At 34.0% G+C, this 16,853-nt stretch overlaps 2 protein-coding genes across 2 annotated transcripts; both read left to right on the top strand.

The window, feature by feature from the left end:
• The first annotated feature begins 90 nt into the window (after positions 1-90).
• LOC128192660 (WW domain-containing oxidoreductase-like) lies at positions 91-13,096 on the top strand. The gene is made up of 12 exons (XM_052865528.1): positions 91-309; positions 1,034-1,329; positions 2,300-2,400; positions 3,893-4,009; positions 4,225-4,356; positions 4,524-4,792; positions 10,014-10,183; positions 10,487-10,678; positions 11,043-11,201; positions 11,439-11,561; positions 11,755-11,944; positions 12,234-13,096. The coding sequence occupies exons 2-12, from the start codon at positions 1,038-1,040 to the stop codon at positions 12,331-12,333; spliced, it is 1,845 nt and encodes a 614-aa protein (XP_052721488.1). The 5' UTR covers positions 91-309; positions 1,034-1,037; the 3' UTR covers positions 12,334-13,096.
• Positions 13,097-16,177: 3,081 nt separating this feature from the next.
• LOC128191246 (uncharacterized) lies at positions 16,178-16,828 on the top strand. Its single transcript, XM_052863337.1, has one exon. It carries the CDS (start codon positions 16,178-16,180, stop codon positions 16,826-16,828), a length of 651 nt encoding a protein of 216 aa, XP_052719297.1.
• The last annotated feature ends 25 nt before the right edge of the window (positions 16,829-16,853 follow it).

Below are 16,853 nucleotides of genomic sequence, written 5' to 3'. Positions count from 1 at the left end.
AAAAGTGCAAAATTACCCAAGAATAAAAGATGAATTGCTAAAATTAATAGGACCGAAAATAACGGATTCATCTAAACGTTTTATTAAGAGGGTTTTGGAGCTCTCTTTTACGTTTCTGATTCACGTTGATTTGTTTACTTTCAGTTTTGTTGCATGAGCTGACGTGTCGTTGATAAGTTCATGCTGCAATACCATCTCTATTTATCGTCAGGGAATTTGTCAACTCTTATGAATTTCAGATTTGTTTCCGAACTGGTCAGGAAGACTCAGCTATAGACGACTCAGCAATAGAATCTCATTTGCTTCCAGGTAAACAGTGATTGAAGAAAAATTTAAGAGAGATACTGTACTCAAATCTAGTAATAAATAACGTTAGGGGATAATAAATATAAAATAATGAATATGTTATCTTAATAGAGTATTGTTGAATTATTCAAATGATATAGGCTAAGTAGATGTCAAAACGCATGCTGATTATTTCAAATGAGTTATATTATCGTGTGCTCTGCATCAGATCATAGGGGCGTCATATCCTCAGCCTTATAGTATTGCTGTAATTTTAGGAAATATAATATCTGTTCTTCATATCTGATTAATTGGAGTTATCTTTATTATGATGTTCATGCATTTGAAAAATTTATGTCGCAATTTTCTCCAGCTAAGATATTTTGGGAAAAACTTTTTAGAACTTTCAAATCTGTGATTTAAACAAATAATACCTGGATATTTAAGAGTTTTTGAGGATTAATTGCAAAGGACTGATGATTGTTAAAGAAGCCAGCTGAGTTTAATTACTTTATATTTAAACATTGCTACAAGTAGTTGCAGGTTATAGCTGTAACCAAAAAAATTAAACTCCAGGATGGCAGCTACAATGTAGTTTAGTAGATCTATCAAATATTTTATAAATAGTCCATCCAAAATTTGAAGCATAAATCTCTCCATTAGAAATCGATTATAAACCAAGTGCATGATGTTAAAATGAATGCATGAACATAGACAAATATTTTGTATTTGTTCCTCTTACTTTTAGAAGAATGGAAGTCATCAGCGTGATCATATTTTGTGTGATAGTTTTCTTTATCTGGTGTTGCTGTGGAGGTTCCTCCTCATCGAGTGCCTCCTCATCAGCCTCCTCATCGGGGTCATCACAGAACAAGCTCTACCCAGATCTCAGTCAGATGAAGGCAAAGAAAAGCAACTCCAATAGCCTCTTCAGCTTTTTTGGAGGCAGCAGTTATTCTAGTTTTGTTGATAGATTTACCTCCCTTGAAGATGTTACCACTGCTATCAGAAAAGCAGGAGTAGAGGGATGTGGCCTAATATTTGGTGAGTTTTTGTATATGAATATTTAATCATATTGAAAACTGGTGTTTCTATAACATGTAAATTCATAAGTACAAGTGTTTATTTTTGGTTTACAATAAGTTTACCACATGCATTTGAAATTCATTTACCATTAATATAATTTTGATTTACAATATGTTCAAATGCATTTGAGATACATGTACATGTACCAGTACTTGAAAATCATCTTCAGTACATGTAGTACTTTTTATGAAATGAATATCATAGAATTGAAAAAGAGAATTAATAATGAGCATGTTGTAGGTGTGGATTTTACACAAAGTAATATGTGCCAAGGGATTAGAACATTTGGAGGGAAAAGTCTGCACTCTATAGATCCCAGGGAAATTAATCCTTATCAAAGGGTAGGCAACTCATATAAAGTATATCAGTTATTGTGTAGAAAAGGCTAGATATAAAAAAGAGATTTTTGAACAGCAAAGGCAAAAGAAACCGATTAATAAATACAAATTTCAGATTTACCAAATATAGATATTGTAAAGTACATTAATGAAATTAAACTGCAAGAGCAGGGCTGCATTAATTTGTAGTGTTTGGTTACCAAGAATTTAAAACAAACAATGATTTACACTGTTGAACCATAGGTGCCTTAATATTTGAACATAAAATGGCAACCTTACAGTGGGAATATTGGAGCAGTTACTGTAGCCCAATGGTCCAGTCTTTTCCCTGAGAGCTATCATAGTTATACAGCTTTTTTTGCTGTAGAACATGATTTTTTAAAATTTCAAATACAGCTACATGAAGATATTTACTTCCCCCCAAAGCTTATGAAACATTGAAATCAACTGCCCAAGCTATTACACATTTGCCAAAAAATGTTTGTACATGTATTTCAAATGCATTTCTTGTAATTATAATAGATTTAGTAATTAGAATATAAGTACCATGTGTATATGTCAGGACCGGGCACTCTTTCTGTTGTTAACAGGGATAGATTATACTGCCAGTAATGCAGTGCAGGGTCAGAGAAGTTTTGGGGGACAGTCCCTTCACTCTATAGGCCAGAGGTTTCTAAACCCTTACCAACAGGTACTGATGGATTTGCCAATAGTTTCTTTATTTACCTCCCTTTTTCAGTTACCGTTACAAAACATGCTTAAATTTAGATATGCCTGTATTTTAAAAAAAAGCATATATGAAACACATAGATGATTCCCTACAATTTTAAGAAATGTCTTTAGTTGCACCTCTGTAGTGCCAAGATTTGCACACATATAACCAGGGCTGCATTTTACAAAAGAACTTACGACAATGTCGTAAAGATTTACAGTCTCGTAGAATGATCTTAAAAGAACAAAATTGACATAAAACCATTTGTTAACAAATATTTTAATTCCCATAATTATATTTTCCAGCCATAAGAATAAATCATTGATAAGTTTGTGATTAATTACCATTCATTAATTTGGTCGTAGGTCTTAAGTTCTTTTGTAAAACGCAGCCCTGGCTTGTACATGTATTAATTAATTTTTCTTAGCTAACTGCTGCATTTGTAAAGCTGTACTTGTACATTATGATATTATTGGTGTTTTGAGTGTATTTAGTCTAAATAGAAGTTAGGTCAAAAGTATCTGATGTGCTGCATGATAATGATTAATGAATTGTAAAATTACCAGTGATTTAAATAGCTGAAGTTCAGAGTAAAGAGGCTTAGACATTAACTGGATAACCTATTCACAAAAATAGTATCAATTTGTGCTTTGGTAGATGGAGCACTTACTGCATAACTATTCTTCTAGTGAGTGATTTTTTGTCCCTACCATGCATACACAAAGAATTATATACAGTTTTTAGCTCAACTGACTGAAAGCTCAAGTGAGCTTTTCTGATCACTTTTTGTCCAGCGTCTATCCATCTGTCTGTCCATCAGTCTGTCTGTCCGTCCATTTGTCTGTCCATCTGCCTGTAAACTTTTTAGATTTTCAACTTCTCAAGAGCCACTCTGCTGATTTAAACCAAACTTTGCACAAAACATCCTTAGGTTAAGGGAATTTAAGTTTTTCAAAATAAAGGGTCACACTTTTTTTCAAAGAGGGATGATTAAAAAGAATTATTAAAAATTTGTTGGTATCTTTAAAAAATCTTCTTCTCAAAATTTAATTGGCCAGAAAAGCTGTAACTTGTGTGGAAGCATCCTCAGATTGTGTAGATTCCAGTTTGTTTAAACCATGATCCTTGGGGTAGAGTGGGCCCACAATGTGGTTCGAATTCTTACATTAGGATAATAAAGAAAAAAACTTTAAAATTCTTCTCAAAAACCAAATGGCCAGAAAAGCTGTAACTTGTGTGGAAGCATCCTTAGGTTGTAAAGATTTCACTTTGCTCAAATCAAGCGAGAAATATCTTCTTCTCGAAAAGATTATTTTATTATGGCTATTGTTGCTCAGGTGAGCGATGTGGCCCATGGGCCTCTTGTTTGAATTTTAATACCTGTAAAAGTTGAGTGTACCTCTAAATAATGCATTACTTATTATCACCAATAAATGGAATAGTATTATAAAGGTTTTGTCACTACCAACAGGTGATCTGCATCCTAGGAGAGACCTTAGAATCCTTTGATGATGACGGCAAAATTCCTGCATTTGGATTTGGAGATGCCTCAACAAGAGATAGAGCTGTGTTTCCTTTCAGAGCTGAGGTTGGTTTATTTCTTTTATGATAAAATATTTATTGGTTGATTTTTATTTTATATGTGCCATTCTATGAAATATTTAGTACCATTTTTCTTTCCTTTAATATCTGAAATTATGATAATCTAAGTCAGGTCTTGCAAAACATCTACCGGTATACCTGTACTTAGTACATGTATTGATGCATGCAGAAAATCCAAAGGTTTTTTTTCTGTGTACACAGGGTTATTGTTATGGCTTCCATGATGTCCTTGAGATGTACAATCAAATCACCCCTAACATTCGTCTGAGTGGAGGAACCAATTTTGCACCTCTAATCAATAAAGCCATTGATATTGTGAAACGTGAGCGTACGGTAAGGGGAAGCTATATCTCATAGAAAATAAAAATTTGCAAGATGTAGAGACTGAGGAAAGTCTGCTTCTTTGTGAAAATGGAAATATGTTTTGTATTTAAAATCATGTCTTGGATGGTTTTAAATGTAGCCAACATTATAATATCCACTATTTTCGGGTACTTTAGTATCACATCCTTGTTATCGTCGCTGATGGACAAGTAACCAATGAGAGAGAAACTGTGAATGCCATTGTTGAAGCCTCCAATTGGCCTATATCAATCGTGATGGTTGGGGTAGGTGATGGACCATGGGATATCATGGAAGATTTTGATGACCGTCTACCTAGAAGAAATTTTGACAATTTTCAGTTTGTTGATTTCCATAAGATAATGACAACTGCTAGAAACCCACAGGCAGCATTTGCCTTGCAGGCCTTGATGGAGATTCCAGATCAGTATAAGGCAATCAAAGATAGAGGCATGCTCAACTTCTAATTCAGAGAGAAAGAATGAATCGAGAGATAAAGGAGAAGAAGAAATGAGATGTGATAAGTGTAAAACAATCAAAGACACAGGTGTTCTCAACTTCTATTTGAGAGAGAGAGAGAGAGAGAGAGAGAGAGAGAGAGAGAGAGAGAGAGAGAGAGAGAGAGAGAGAGAGAGAGAGAGAGAGAGAAGGAGGAGAGAGAGAGAGAGAGAGAGAGAGAGAGAGAGAGAGAGAGAGAGAGAGAGAGAGAGAGAGAGAGAGAGAGAGAGAGTATTTTGAACTTGTGAATGAAGAGAGATTTATTTTAATGCTGGTATTTAAAGGTTATTGAGAATCTTTGTCTGTCCATGTATACAATGTACATAATTTTATATTTTTTTACTTTTGTATGTCTGATATGCTTTGAATTGTGTTTATTTTAGAAAAGCTAATACATGTTTTGTTCTTTAATTGTTTTATTAGGTGTATGTACATGAACAAGTACTGTTGACGGGTCATAGTAATGAGAAACATTTTTCGTAAGGTTTATGTTCATTTTGTCTGTTATCCATATTATTCATTACCGGGTAATCATGCTTGTCAGATATAATAAAATCATTTAATATTAAAGTTATTAAAAATGTTTTAATTTGTCTATTTCACTTTATTGTGAAACTCTATATCATCTGATGTAACAAAATTATTCATCAATTATGACTTTGCAACACATGTATATTGCAATTTATATGAATATATTTACATCTACAAAATATTATTCCCTCTATTTCTTACGGAAACCTATAGTGAATTCATAGCTCTATAGAAACAGCCAGACTGAAATCTACACGCCCCGTTTATCGATTGGTCGAAATCTACAGCTGCTGAAACTGATAAGAAACTGACAGGACAGATATAGACACGCCCTGTTTATCGATTGGTCCAAACCTACAGCGACCTAGAAAAAATCACGGACTGCACGAAATAATCATGACGATGTCAGACTCAAAGTCTCACAGGAGACGATTTGGCTATTTCTTTTAGCTAATGTACTTACGTACATTGACAGTATATCAGTGAATTTTACTTACTTTTCATAATCAATTAGCTAAAAGAAAGATGTTAATATAAACAATAAAATGCTTTCTTTGATGATTCATTCGGGTTATGAGGGTAGCGATCAATGCAGAAAAAATTTACATAACCCGCTAACGCGGGTTATGTATTTTTTCTGCAATGTCGCTACCTTCATATCCCGAATGAATCACCAATGAAAGCATTTTATTGTTTAAATGAATTAAGCGATTAAGGCGCAGTATGAAAATCATATATCCTTCTATATTTGAAAATTTAAAAGTGAATAAAGAACTACATAAATTACACGATCAGCTTGTACTTGTTGTTCTGCTGACAAAGCAGGAAACACCATTCTCTTTGTTTGTATATTAGAAGAACTTGGATTTAATTCTGCAAGTGGCCTATACTCATAGCTCTCTTTCCAAGGAGGAAATTCTTCAAAATCATGTCAGTTTTGAATATTTTTAATATTCCCAACAACCAATTTGAATTACATTACCTACATTGGAAACCTAAACTTCATAAAAATCTTTACAAAGATATATAGCGGGTCCATTAAATGTTCGATGCCTCTTTTTTACTCTTTACCAAAATATTAACAACAGTAAAGGAGAAACTTCAAGTGTACTTTGCAACAGTATATTCAAGGAGCGATGAAAATCAGATGTGGATACTTACGAATTCTTATCTTCTTTACTTACCTTATCATCGGTCATTTGCAAAACTCTTTTGTTACAGTAAAAACCATTCGGATTCTGCACACACGTACTCTGAAGTTGATATTTAAAAGATGCTTGAGCTTCTAATAGACTGTAGCTACATCTACGTAGGTTTTAAAAATCAGGTCGTCAAACAATCTGTTGGAATTCCCATGGGTACCGATTGAGCCCTATTGTTAGCACACTTATTTTTGTCTTCATATGAAGCAGAATTTATTCAAAAGTTTTTCCGTGAAAAAAAAAATAAATCGCTCGCCGTGGCATTCAACTCAACATTCGGGTATATCGACGACGTATTATCAATAAACAATTGTTACTTTCATACTTCCGTCGATATATCCCAGTGAACTAGGAAATAAAAGATAAAAAAAAATTAAAGCGCGTGTGACCTTCCAATTGAATATATCTATAAATGACCTGAACAAAAATGATAAAGATAGCAAGGTATTCCTAGCTCTTTCAGGATAAAATTGAATTAGCAATCCATGGCTTCGGCTCAGGTGAGCTAAATTGTCAAATCCTAAGCCATTCTGGACCCCGTGCATTCAAGCAAAGGGGCTATAAATAACACAACAAAACTTATGAGACAAAAGATATTATTTTAACGTCAATGTGTCATTTATATTGAAAAAATGAAGGTGTCCATTATATAATGTACATTTAAATGTAGAAAATAAGCACCGCCTTCTTATTTACGTGGTCTGTTCATTTCTCTTAATTAGGCGAATATAGAGGTACTTGATTGTATTGAATGTGATAAATTGATTTCCAGGAAGCGCAACTAGCTGTGTCTTTAATATTTTTATATAAGGAATCATTCTTTGAGTATATTTATTTGCATATATTTTTGTGGGAAAAGTTATTAAATGCATTGACTGAAGTAAAATTAAATTGTCATCCTATACAGAAATTAGTTTGCGGTATATTCCTAACAGTAGAGAAATCTTTATCATAGAATATGATAAATATTTTAATCTCCTCTATCGCGTGCAGTAGGTTTTAAATCAAAATAAAATCAGTAAAATTAAAAAAAAACGTGCTCAGCTTAAAGCTATTGCTTTGGATAATCCGAATTCAAATAATCAAATAAAATCAAAAGCTTAATTAAATTAGTCAATTATAAAACATCTTTGCTAGCCAAGGGGTTGTGATACATTCTGCTCCTCAACAAGCCTCGACCCTTGTCTAGCGAATATTAGATAAGATATCCTCATTTAAATCAAAATATTGGAAAAATGATTATATATAGGCCTAATACAAATATTTCTAATATTATTCCTAATGGTAATAGTGTAATATTATAACACTGTAAACTTTTTATGCATTATGAAACCGTAAGGAGGAAATAAATTTAAAAAAGGATCGACGAGCAATCAAACTGTATCTGGAGTATTTCTATATAGACGATAATTATATCTGTTATGGGTTTCCGTATTAAAAACAACAACTGAGATAAACTTACGAAACATTTCGTCATGGAAGAATTAGGGAAGTTAATAACCGAGAACCAAACCATTATTGCGAGTCTTGGTGTAGCAGGTAATATTTCTGCGATTATCCTCTAATGCAATTTTAACTGCGAGAAGTAAATTTCGCCAGGTACAACATGGATATTTGGCACCCTCTGCAACCATTGTCCTTGTTTTTGACCCCCTATTTATGACTAGGTCTTTTTAATTCGAATTAAAATCACTATATTTACATTCCACATATATTTTGCATGTAAAGCTACTGCAGATATAGCACCATAACACAGACAGGGTATTAATAGGTTAAATCACGAGTTTTAATTGTGACGTCACAAACGTTTAACGCTGATAAATACAACGTCACAAGCGAAAATCAAAGATCACGCTTGTGGCTGTTACTGTGGCTATTCCATTAATTTGAACTTACCCATAGGATAGTACAGTAATTTTGAGGTATAATTCGCATTTGCGTACAAGACAAGAAGGTAAAAAAAATGTAAATATAAGCATTAAATCCTTATTTTTTGAAAGATATAGTCTCATAACTGCAACGGTGTTTGCAAACAAATTTTCATAACGCGCTAACGCGCGTTATTCAATTTGTATGCACACACCGTTGCAGTTATGAGACTATATCTTTCAAAAAACAAGGATTCAATACTTAAATATCTCATAAACTCTCTTTTGAGAAGTGGACAGGCATAGCCTACATCCATGTGGATGTAGGATATGCCTGTCCACTTCTCAAAAGAGAATGTATCTCATATTATAATGTAAAATTAACTAAGTCATTAATTGATCAACTGAAGTTTTTTAAACCTGTAACATGTTGTCCTAAAACGAACAATTATGTGTTTCTATGATAAACCACCCGTACCATAAGTATATAAAAAAAAATAGGGAAAAGTCGGTTAGATTATCTTCCCATAAACATTTACATAGAGCGGAGCGGGTCAGAAACCCTTGACTTGGGTAGAGCAGTTTGATCAATTTCTACCGTTTCAATACATTGCGGACCAAATCTGACTTTGTCGTAATGTTAAAGTAGATCCAGTGTTCTGTGACGTCACACTTTTTTGTAAAACTTTGAATTCTTTAAAAATTGTGCAAGATAGTTTTATTTATTTTATGTGAATATAATCACATGGATGTAATTAGAAGTATTGGTAGGTTCAAGATATTTTCGCACTTAATTTTATACTAAATTTCCAAATGTTAATATATTTTATCTATGCAAAGGGGAAATAACTCTTTTTCTTACTTTTCTCTCGGTTGTATGTCTAAATGCTATAGTTTTTCTTATTCCAACGATTAATTTTAAAATATTTTTGTAATTTTAGTTTTCTGATAAAGTTGTCATTAAAATTAAACAAGAAAAACATATTTCTGCCTACAAGATTTTACTTTTAACAACAAAAAAATACATTTTTCTAATGCTAAAATATGCTTTAGTTTATGTTTATCTGGCATCTCAAAAAGTGTGATGACATGCATATTTTTTCTAACAATTGATGACATTTAAGTCTATTAAGTCGAAATCAGTTCGGTTTTTCAACTTTCCTCAGAGAATTTTACGAGTATGGAGCTACCTTAATGTGGATGATTGAATTAAAGCACGTAATTTATTTAAAATGTATTCATCATCAAATTTACATATATTGTAACTTGGTGAGAGAAGTAATGACGGACAAGACCGGGATTTGAACTCTGTTCAGGTGGCCTACCAACTGAACTATTTGGCGCTGGTATTCAAATAGGGTTCAAATCCTGCTCTGGTCCGTCATTATTTCGCCCATCCCGTTAAAATATTCTTCATTTGGTCAAGTTGCTTTCTATTCTAATTTTGTGAACATAGCCGATATTAAATTCTGGTCAGTAGCTGAAAAATTATATAGAGAACCAGTATAACAAGCCGTGGTGAATGAAATTGTTATCTTTGATGTCCCAGCCACAATCCCGTGGTTATTACTATTTCAGCGATAACAGTGGCAGTGTTTCGGCGCTGGAAGGCGGGCGGCAGATGTCTCAGCAAGGCTCGCCTGGACGGCAAGACGGTGATTATCACGGGGGCAAACACGGGCATCGGCAAAGAGACTGCTGTGGACCTAGCGAACAGAGGTACATTTGTTACACGTACAGTATACAAGGCTTCTCAAATTATTGATTATTAACTACAGATGTTAGCAGAAAAAAAGGTCGTCGTCCTGATTGACACTCAAGTAATGTACGTGTTGTTTATCCACATAATCCTCCTGGAATACTAATATTAGAACTTCAGAATACAAATGCCTTGTATCCAAATTCTAAAGAATATAATCTTTAACCATTACTTATAGACGGAAAGGATACTGTTAGTCTGTGATCAAACCTTAATATCACCATATGACATTCAAATTATTAAACAAAGTCATTTTTTTTCAGGAGCTCGGGTGATTCTAGCATGTCGAGACAAAAGTCGCGGAGAAAATGCGCTAGCTGACGTCATAAAAAGGACCGGAAGTAAACAAGTGGTTTTGAAGAGTTTGGACCTGGCCTCACTAGAATCGGTCCGAAAGTTCGCTCAAGATATCAACAAAACTGAATCCAGAATAGATATATTGCTGAACAATGCTGGTAAGTTACTCCATTATCATCGTGTCAATTTACGTTTAAAAATTTGGTAGGGACCTACTGTAATATAAGATAAGTTTTCCCACTGAAATTTGACCATTTATGATAGATACTTATACAAAACATGTAAAAATGATATTAAATAAGATTATAATTGTGTAGAAAAGTATATAGAATGTAAAAATAGTTTGTTGAGAACTCTTTCCAATGTCATTCTCCTCGTGTTTTTCTAAAAGTCATTAAACAGAAAATAAAACTCGGAATCCTTTTCATTAATTGATGACTTCGCCCACGAGAGTTACGCCGGTTCATGAAAGACCATGATTTCCTTTACACCTCATATTTTGTGGTATTTCTGTTATACAAGGAGTGATGATGTGCCCTTACATGAAGACCTCTGACGGGTTCGAGATGCAATTCGGAACCAACCACCTCGGTCATTTCCTTCTGACCAACCTACTCCTGGAAAAAATAAAACGATCCGCTCCCGCCAGAATCATTAATGTTTCTTCACTAGCTCACACCTGTAAGTGACTGTAGACATTTTATTAGATGTATATATACATTGACTTAAACATCAGGCATAAATTATGACATTTGTGTCCATCGCAGTTCATATGAAAACTAGTGCATGCATTTGGAGGTACAGTGTATTCTGAAATAAAAAATAATCAGTATTAATGTATTTACATTAGTTTGGGAATAAAAGCATACTTTAGATTACATTCTGCTGAAGATATAAAGACTCGTTCTTTCTTTTTAGTTACCACCAAAATTGATTATGACAAAATCAAAGACGAGAAAAGCTATAGTCGAATCGAAGCGTACGCACAGAGCAAGCTAGCTAATATTCTGTTCTCCAGAGAGCTTAGCAGGAGACTTCAAGGTACATGTCAACATTATAAACCTAAGTACATATGATATTTTTATAATTATTTTATTATTTATTCATTATTTAATTTAAATTTGAAAACAATATTTCATTAGTTTAACAGAATATCTTCAAACTTTTAAAAACAAAAACTATCGTTTTCATCGCCGCTGAAACTAATCTCGACTTTTTATGACCCATTTTTTAGGGACTGGCGTGACAGTTAATTCGCTCCACCCTGGTTCAGTGGCCACGGAGCTGGGCAGATATTTCCCAGGATTCACCATTTTATATCCAACCCTGTCTCTGTTTTTTAAGTCCCCATGGGAAGGGGCACAAACGAACATACACTGCGCAGTTGAGGAAAGTTTGGAAAACGTAACGGGGAAATATTTCAGGTATTGCAGTAGAGATGTAGTTATAGTTAATTCAATACAAGGGAAATATTATAAACAACGTTTCGATAAACTCATGGTGCCATATCAACAAATACATATTCAATACGTTCTGTATATCTATCCGTTAATACTGTTACTTATTTAGATCTAAGTAATAGGAGTAAAATTGTCCATGGCATTTGACATTTTAAAATGTATATATTGGTACACACAGTCCTTCGATGTTAGTGTTAAATCCCGATAAATATATAGCAATGTTTCAGACTTTGTAAGAGACAATTTATTCCAGTGATTGTGCGGTGGTTCAGGAATCTAAGGCAGCAAGGGATGACGAGGCAGCCAATTCGTTGTGGGAAATGTCCGCCAAAATGGTGGGGCTACAGCAATAACTCTCAACATACCCCTTAACCTAGAAACCACAGACCTCGCTGGCCGCTGACATACCGGTACCCCACAGAGATGTTTTAACATAGTCCCTAAAACAATGTTTACATGTTTTTTCCTACTCTAGAGTTCACATGTAAAGCTGAGATACGAGATTTATATTGTGCATTTGAACATATTGCAAATAATCATATCATTGTCAAAATAAAGTTTGAACTCATTTGTCTAGGATGTAGTTTTTAGATAATACATGTATGTCAAGAAATCAACTATTGTGTATAGTGCTTGTGGCTAATTTGTTATTTATGTTCTAATCATCCAATTGTAAAATAATAAATGCCAAACAAATTAAACCTTTACAACCCCCTCCCCACACCTGGTTTCACCGGTAGAGAACTAGATAAAACCATTTTTAACAAGGTCTTGGACTTTCGGTAGGATGTCATATCTATATCTTGAGTCAAAACAAGTTAAAATGACGATGGTTTCGAGCGAAATATACACCGACTGCGTAGTTTTCACTCATAAGCCAGACAAATCTTGTTGATTTCAAAGAGCCATGGCTGAATGGCCAGCAATTTGACACTACTACCCAAAACCAAAGCTCTTGTTAAGATGGTTGTATTTCGAATTTCACTAAGAAAATTTACGATTTCAATTTTATAAATTCGGGTATTTTGATTTTTTAAGGATTAAGAATCTTGTGCGAAAGTAAAAACTATCAATGTTTACGGGTAGATTGTAAGTTAAATCTCACAGAGTTTTTTTTTAATATAGTTAACGGCCCATGATTTATTTACTATCAAGGTAAAAACTAAAAACAAAGAGACCAATACATGTAGTCCTTTAGACTATATTCTCAGTTTGCAACATGGTTCTTGTTTTGTTTTTTTTTACTGTGTTTGTTTGATTTGTTTTTGATTTATCACTAAAGCATACATGTAAAATATTGATATTGATTGCTCAAGCACAAGTGTATGTTTTTCTGCTACCAGAAAGAGTATTAAAAAGTTTACTGGTGTATATATACATATATTTTTATCTTCATATGTATACTAGTATATATATCATGATGGTTCAAAGTTTTCTTTGTTGATGAATGTATTTTCCTTCAAGTTCACCAAAGTGCATGATAAAACTGTGTTCTCCTGTCCAAATGGCTTTTCACCAAATATTAAAAGATTCCATCAAAGGAAACAAGAAGAGTTTACCTGTATTTACATGAAAAATGTACGATTTTTCATCCAATCATAATCTAACCTAATATATACATTATATTGTATTGATAGAGAGTTACCTCGTGTGTATTCTTAGTTAATCGACTGTAACCGCATCTTCGCTAGCCAAGAGTTTTCGGTCGAGGCTGTAATCGTTGACAATTTAAAAATATTATTAATAATATAACTTGAGATGTTTGTCTTTAACGATCTATAAACGTGACTTAAACGTGAAAGTTCGACAAAGTAAATTAAACAATAAACATTGATGAACACAATTAAAGATCTACGCGAAAATCGTCTTTTGGATCCCCTACATGAAAACGACTAGCATGAAGACGGAATGACATTTAACAGTTAAGATATGTAATTCTCGTTACAAGCTAGTCATACCTTGCTACAAGGTACAAACTATCTGTGTTTGGTTCAAGAAACTGAGGAGAAAATCAATAATTCAAGTCAATAGAAGTGGAAAATTTTTGCTCCTAAAATTTAAAGTGATGATTATACTTAAGGTATTGTGAATTTATAAATTGTCTATTTATTTGAATAAAAATAAATAGATACCTGAGTTGATGCACGGTAAAATTAGTATTTACGATTGTTCTGCTAAATGTTATTCATAAAATTACAAACACATGGAACCACGGGGGGGGGGGGGGGGACTTAGCCACCCCACTTTTTTGTCTGCACCGCTTGGTGTGCCATAGGACCGACGACATCCAAAAATAAGCATTCAATGCTTAAATTGAAACTCTGCACATCCCGTTTATCGATTGGTCAAAACCTACAGCGACCTATGAAAAATCACGGATTGCACGAAATAATCATGATGATGTCCGACTCAGATTCCCACTGGAGACGTTTTGGCTGTTTCCTTTAGCTAATGAATGTACTGGTACACATTAACAGTAATTTAGTGAATTTTTCTTAATTTTTACGATCAATTTTTTCGTTTGTTTAAAGAAAGATGTAAATATAACAATAAAATGCTATTTTTAGTGATTCGTTCATTGTGATAGTAGCGATCATTGCAGAAAAAATACATTACCCGCGTTATTTTTTTTTCTGCAACGTCGCTACCTTCATATCCCGCATGAATCACCAAAGAAAGCATTTTATTGTTTATGTTCCCCTCTCCAAAGAACACCAGATGTTTTTGTAGTCGTTGTGTCAACCTCAAACAGTATCTTGGGTATTTTAGAGGTTTCTGCTTGCTCTTTGAAATTCTGTTCTTGCTCATCTATATGGGCAATCTGGTTAAATGAGTCTGTCACACTCGACTGAGTTTTTTTTTCTCTCATAAGGTCGACATGCATACCTTTTTTAAAAAGAGGATATTTAACCCGGTTTCTTCCCGACCCGAAAGCTTCTCGACCAAATGCTGCTTAAAGCTGTGATGTTCGTTTTAAAAAAAGGCACACCCCTTAAATAATAAATGCGAACTATCGAGCCAATGTTTTAATCGTTATTTTAACGTATACTAGAATATCAATAAAAAATGGAATTGTAACAATTTTTCTACTAGTATATAGCATGTAATAAGAAAGATTGAATCGTCCTTTCCCTAATTTAAAGACACACACACACGTATAGTCAGGGAATATATAACTGTTTCCAAATCAATTGGTTTTTCAGAGAAGATGGGCTTTTCGAGGAATAGTGAGATAATGTAGTTACAGAAGAATGTCAACCAATATAGAATCTTATTCAGAATATGTTATGTTCAGCCATCGCATTTTGATGGCCAAGTTGCATACTAGTGTCTCTTTCATGTATCTGGACAGCCAGAGAGTTGATAGGATCGGGGGGGGGGGGGGGGGGGTTATAGCCATAAATAAACGCTTAAATGTGATGATATTAATGTTGATCATTGTACTGTTATCATTACGATGAAAATTTATCGAGCCCCCACGAGATAGATATTGAATTGATAATTTGAATGTAATATTTTATTTATGGACAGACAGGACTCGAACGAACGATAAAGTGCGTCTCTACCGTTTTATGTTTTGAAATTAACAATAAACTAGATAACAATGAAGACAGCTCTTAACTCTGTAATACACAATATCGACGTGTGCAAGTTGTAAATTTTTTTGTAACAGACTATGATAAACTCTGTCATGACTTTCTTTTTCAACAATGTTCCGCTGTGAGGTAATCGCATAAGACCCGAAATTTCAATAAGATAAAAGGTGTGTTTATTGATTTTATTTGATCACTTTGGACTTCCTCGTTCAAATGCAGTAATGTTGTGCGTTATCTGAATATGATGATAAGAGATTTTATGGGCCACGTGCAGTTATATTGTTTTTCATTCTCTTTATCAATTTTTATATTTACGATATACCAAAGCCATAAGAATTAAAATTTCATCATATGACGCTGAAAAATCCTTCTGAAGAATCTCTAATAAAAGCTCTGAAGTTGTTTATTGGAAACTTGGAATAAGTTTTCCCTTTCGTGTACCCCTGTCGTGACGATAGTGTCTATGCATTTTAGACTTGAAAAAGAAAAGGGTGGGTGTACTACTTATGTGTTTAATATCTTATATTCAAAGAGTTCAACAGAATAAGGAGTAAATTGGATTCCCGTGTCTGTTAGAATTCGAAAGTGATTTTGTAAAACCATGCGTCTTCTTTTGTGTATCCTGATTTTACATTTCCTGGTGGAAGCTTGTCATGCTGACGATACAACTTCTACATCATCGACGACACCAACACCAAACAATACAACAACTGCAACAGGATCACTGACATCAAGCACTCTACTAACATCATCTTCAGAAGTACCCAAAACAAATTCAACAACAGGATCAACGACAACAACATCTTCATCAACTTCAACAACAACAACGGTATCACCGCCAACAACATCAGAAAACGAAACTACAGAAAATAGAACAACAGAAGGATCTAACCAAACAACAGACAACTCATCCGTCGCTCAAACATCAACGGCAGACACGACAACATTGACAACAGACTCGTCATCAACAATATCGTCATCAACAATATTGTCATCAACAACAACAGTGTCAACGACAAACCAAGAAACTTCGGGAGCAAAAGCCGACTCACAAACGGCGGCAACCCCAACCACAACAGGAAAGCCGTTGTTGGAGAAGCAGACGGCAGTTGCCGTGGCAACCGTTGCGGTTATTGTAATAGCTGTGATATTTATAGTAATCGCTGCTCTGTCCAGCCGACTGGACCGACCCAGCAAAAAACTGGAAGGACGAAAATTTACCTTAAAGGCAACAGGTGGGAATGGTGAATAAAACTTACTTTTTAAAAATTCTATAC

The sequence above is a fragment of the Crassostrea angulata genome, chromosome 7, assembly GCF_025612915.1.
Source record: "Crassostrea angulata isolate pt1a10 chromosome 7, ASM2561291v2, whole genome shotgun sequence".
Lineage (NCBI taxonomy): Eukaryota > Metazoa > Mollusca > Bivalvia > Ostreida > Ostreidae > Magallana > Magallana angulata.
Note: the sequence above shows the minus strand (reverse complement) of the source record. Positions and strands in the feature narration are given on the sequence as shown.